The following is a 4,196-nucleotide window of genomic DNA, read 5'->3' as shown; positions in this document are numbered from 1 at the left end:
ATTGAATGATGACCCCCCCTTTTTATTCTTTTGTTTATTTTTGTAAGAACACAACCCGTCATCCAGAAATGCAGAAAGCATCTCACTCTCCTCCTTTACTTTATATCTAAAATAAATTTTGCCCTTACATATAATTATTACATCTAAACTGTAAGTGCTTAATAATTTAAGTAGAAACGTATGACAAATGCATCAATATGTTGCAATATATGACATTTAAAAAAATGTACCTTTGTTTTTGGGAAAGTGAAAATGCGTGCATTCAAAAGAAAACCCCTCAAAACCCCCCCACCCAATAATAAATCCACCGCCCTGTCTCGTGTGTCTGCATGTGTGTGTACTGTAGGTCGCAGGTAAACATTTCAATGAAATGACTGGAGGAGCGCATGTGTTTGAGAGTATGTGTGTGATGTGACTCTCTCTCTGGGTGCAACGTCTCAAGTCACACGGAGGTGGTGGATGCCTTCACGTGTTTGTTCCCACAAGTGGCTTGACTGTGCTGTGCGTTTACGTGCCGCATGAATAGCTGGGGTCCTTTCCGTGTCAATTATGGGAGGTCATGTGCCTGGAAAGGTGGTGGCGCTCCCTGAAGGACTCGTTGCAAATGGGGCACTTGAGTTTTTCCTCCCGCCTTCGCTTCACCAAGGGCTCCATGGCGTACTCCTTTTTGTGATGTGACCTCATGTGGTACACTAGGTCGGAGGTCATGCGGAAGGAGGCATTGCACTTGGCACACCAGTTCTGCGCGGGCAGACACAGCGAGGTGAAGGAGGGCGGCAGCAGCGTGAGCGCCGAGGGCAGCTGCAGCTGCAGGGGCCCCGCGGCCGCGGAGCTCTTGGGCCAGAAGGCGGTGGCGTAGAGGAAGGGGCTCTGTTTGGGAAGACCGCCACCGCCGCTCGGCAGGGCTGCGCAACCCCCATTCAGATCTGCGGCTCCCTGGAGCTTCACGGCCAGAGGGTCGGGCGCAGCGGGGTAGAGTCTGGTGGGGCCCACACCGTCGCTGGGGTGGCACGGCTCGAGTGCGCTCAGCTTCTGGCCCAGCACCAGCGGGGACAGCTGCGAGAAGGAGCGCGCTGGCTGCGAGAAGGCGCTTTTGCGCTCATCCGACGCGGCACCCTGGCCGCCGCACGCGCCGCCCGCGCCGCCCGCGCCGCCGGCGCCCGCACCGCCCCCCGCGCCGCCGCCGCCGCCGCCGCCGAGCTGCGGCACCGAGGTGAAAGCGCTGCCACGAGCCGGGCTGCCACCCTCCAACCGGCTGGGCAGCGGGCCTCCAGGCCGCGGGGCCAGCAGCTTCTCGGCAGTGGCCGGCGACGCGGCCACGGGCGTGGAGGAGCCGCCGCCGCTGCCCGCGTCCTGGTCGTCGGCGGCTGCGACCCCGCCGTCGACGGCTGCCTCCTCCTGCAGTCCGGACGCTCGGGCCGCCTTCTTCACCTCCACGAAGGCGCTGCGCTTCGCCTCGCCCGTCTCCGGGCTGGGCGGCGCGAAGAGGCGGCCGTTCTCTTCCAGGCCGAAGTAGCTGCCCGAGGCGCGGTACTGCTGAGGCGTGCACACCAGGTCCTCCTTGGAGGCGGGCAGGGGCCGCTCAGCGAAGCGGCCCCGGCCCCCCGCCAGCCCCCCGCCACCACCTGCCTCCGCCACCTCCTCTGGGAATTTCCTCTTCCCTTTGCCCACGCCCGCTGCGTTGCCGTCGGGACTCAGCTCCGCCTCCTGGTGGCCGCTGCCGCTGCTGCCGCTGCTGAGGCTCCTGACCGGGGAGCAGCTGCTGCCTCCCCCGGAGTTTTCCAGCTCCCGGGCCAAGTTGTGAAAGTCCGTGGATGGCTTCGCGCTGCTGCCGCCACCCGTCGCAGGAGGGTTACTGCCCTCGGGGGAGGGGGTCGGGTAATGGTGGAATGGGCCGGCTTTGCAGAACTTGGGGCCGGGGCCCAAGGGCGCCTCCTGTTGCTGCTGTGGCTGCGGCTGCTGCTGTTGTGGCTGCGGCTGCTGCTCCTTCCCGCCGCCGCCCCCGTGATCCTTGGTGCCCACGCCGCCACCCTGTTCGTCTTGGGGGCTCCTCTCAGCGCTGTGAATTCTCTTGGGACAGCGGAAGCGCAGATGCGCCGCATAGGGAAACTCAAACTGGAAACGTTGGCTGCATTCCAGGCATGTGTAAGGGGACGACCCTGCTTAGTGAGCAAACACCACACACACGTACACACGCGCGCAGCACACACACACGCACACCACATGGTTACTCAGAATCGTCTCCAGGCCCGTTTGTCACCACCCCCTTCACCAATCCACCTTCACCTCTCAGGGCCTGAGTGCCTGAAAAAAAAGGGGACCCTGTACGACTTGATCTAATTTCTCCTCCTGACTTGGGGGGGAGTGCAGTAATTAAGCCAAGGGTCCCCCGATTTATCCTCACCTACCTGCCCCAGCTACACTACGGACTAGATCTCAGACACTTCCTAAGAGACCCCCAAAGGGAAGAAAGGCGCGCCCAGGCGCCAGAGTGAGATCCCACTGCTCCCTGCATCGCTCCCCCGTTAGCTAAGGGCCCGCGCGCAGGTCGAGATCGCCAACCTACCATTCATTTTGCTGTGGGGTCTAGAGGGGCAGAGCAAGAGTAACTCAGTCAGTTCTTTGCCGTACCAAACTAGTAACTCCTCATCTTTGGCGATCCTTCGGAGAGAGCGGTAAAACAGCTGTCCGTTTTTTATGTAGGCTTCAAGGTTCTGCTCTTCTTTATCTCTGGCTGATTGGACCAGACGCAGCCACATGAGACCTTCGGAGGAACCATTTGCTGCTGAGGTGTCTACCTACAGTTTAGAAAATAAAAGAAAGAAGACAAGGAGGAAGGGGTTTGGGGAGGGAGACTCTTGTGAGAGAATGAAGCCAGAGGAACCAGGGCCACTTCCTACACGTCATTCTTTTCCAAAGAATTATCTGAGACCAAGGTTCAAAAAACCTGACCCAAGTTGGCACCCATGCTCATGTTTGTAAACATCAGGCAAGAGAATTGTCCTTTGAAACGCTGGATCAATCATACAGATTATTTAAGTCCTTGTTTTCATATATCGGTTGAACATCAAATGAGGAAATTTCTTCTTCCAATTCAAATTAGTGTCAACGTCTTGAGAATTGACTTCTAAATTATTCCATATTAGAAAAGTGGGGAAATTTTGTTTGCTTTGGAAGTGAAAAGCTTAGATCTCAGAAATTACGGCATTTGCTCATCTTCTTAATTTTGACTTAAACAATTATTAGTTTTTCTTTGCAAAGTAAGAATGAGAAGACTTTTATATCCAAACTCAAACGTGGATTTACTGATATTTTATTGTCAAACCATCAACACTTTTATTTAGATACAAACTCTAGGCAGTAGCTGCCTTTCCCAGAAAGCATAATATATTTAGGGGAAGAGGAGGCCCCTGTGTTGGAAGGCAAATGCTTTCATACTTACAGAGGGTACTTATTATGCAAACAGCTCAGTCTTCCGAAATCTCCCAGAGTTAATTCCATCACCGGGAAAGCCCAGAATTGAGGCACTGATTTAGGCATAGCTGGTATTCCAAATCAAATGTTGTCATTTATTCCAGAAAAATCAATTGACAATTTAATTTAATTTAGTGAGTTTAATTTTCTTTTTCAGTTTTTGGTGTGTGAGATGGGATGACTCACGTTACTGCAATTTCTACATTCACAACCTGTGTCAGCTTGTCATTGGAATAATTCTTAGTCAGTTTCCAACTGGACGTTACCCTCCTACCCTAAGCAGCATTGGCAAAGACTTACCCTGAAGATGTAAGGAACTGTTCTCTTGTCAGTGGACTTCAGAGCTATGAAAGCTATGCTGTCATACAGGGAAGTATGGCTCAGGACACAGGGACCAAATATAGCATTCTCGGGAATGTCGCAGGTGGTGTAAACGCTGGTAAAAATATCTGTCAGACACTGTTGGACAGCCTTGGCATCTCCATCCCAGATGCCTCGCTGGATGCCTGAATCCTCCATCACTGGAGACAGACACACAGGACACAGAAGTGAATTGCATTACTCTTTTTGCCTTTATGAATCCAGACAGAATATTATAACTACTCGACAGATTTTTCTTGAATTCGCCTGCTTTTTTGCATAGCTCTTATTTCAGAAATAAAGCCAATGACAGATTAAATCTGGCATATTTTGAAGATGCCAACTAAAAAATTGGAATAGTG

General features: G+C 53.4%; 1 protein-coding gene across 1 annotated transcript; it reads right to left on the bottom strand.

Annotated features, from left to right (window-relative positions):
• Positions 1-351: 351 nt before the first annotated feature.
• On the bottom strand, positions 352-3,993 carry PRDM8 (PR/SET domain 8). The gene is made up of 3 exons (XM_054590124.1): positions 3,775-3,993; positions 2,567-2,798; positions 352-2,159 (listed from the first exon to the last, which is right to left on the bottom strand). The coding sequence occupies exons 1-3, from the start codon at positions 3,991-3,993 to the stop codon at positions 544-546; spliced, it is 2,067 nt and encodes a 688-aa protein (XP_054446099.1). The 3' UTR covers positions 352-543.
• Positions 3,994-4,196: the final 203 nt, after the last annotated feature.

This window comes from Pteronotus mesoamericanus, unplaced genomic scaffold (assembly GCF_021234165.1).
Source record: "Pteronotus mesoamericanus isolate MK-2021 breed Mesoamerican mustached bat unplaced genomic scaffold, CSHL_Meso_final contig_130, whole genome shotgun sequence".
NCBI lineage: Eukaryota > Metazoa > Chordata > Mammalia > Chiroptera > Mormoopidae > Pteronotus > Pteronotus mesoamericanus.
Note: the sequence above shows the minus strand (reverse complement) of the source record. Positions and strands in the feature narration are given on the sequence as shown.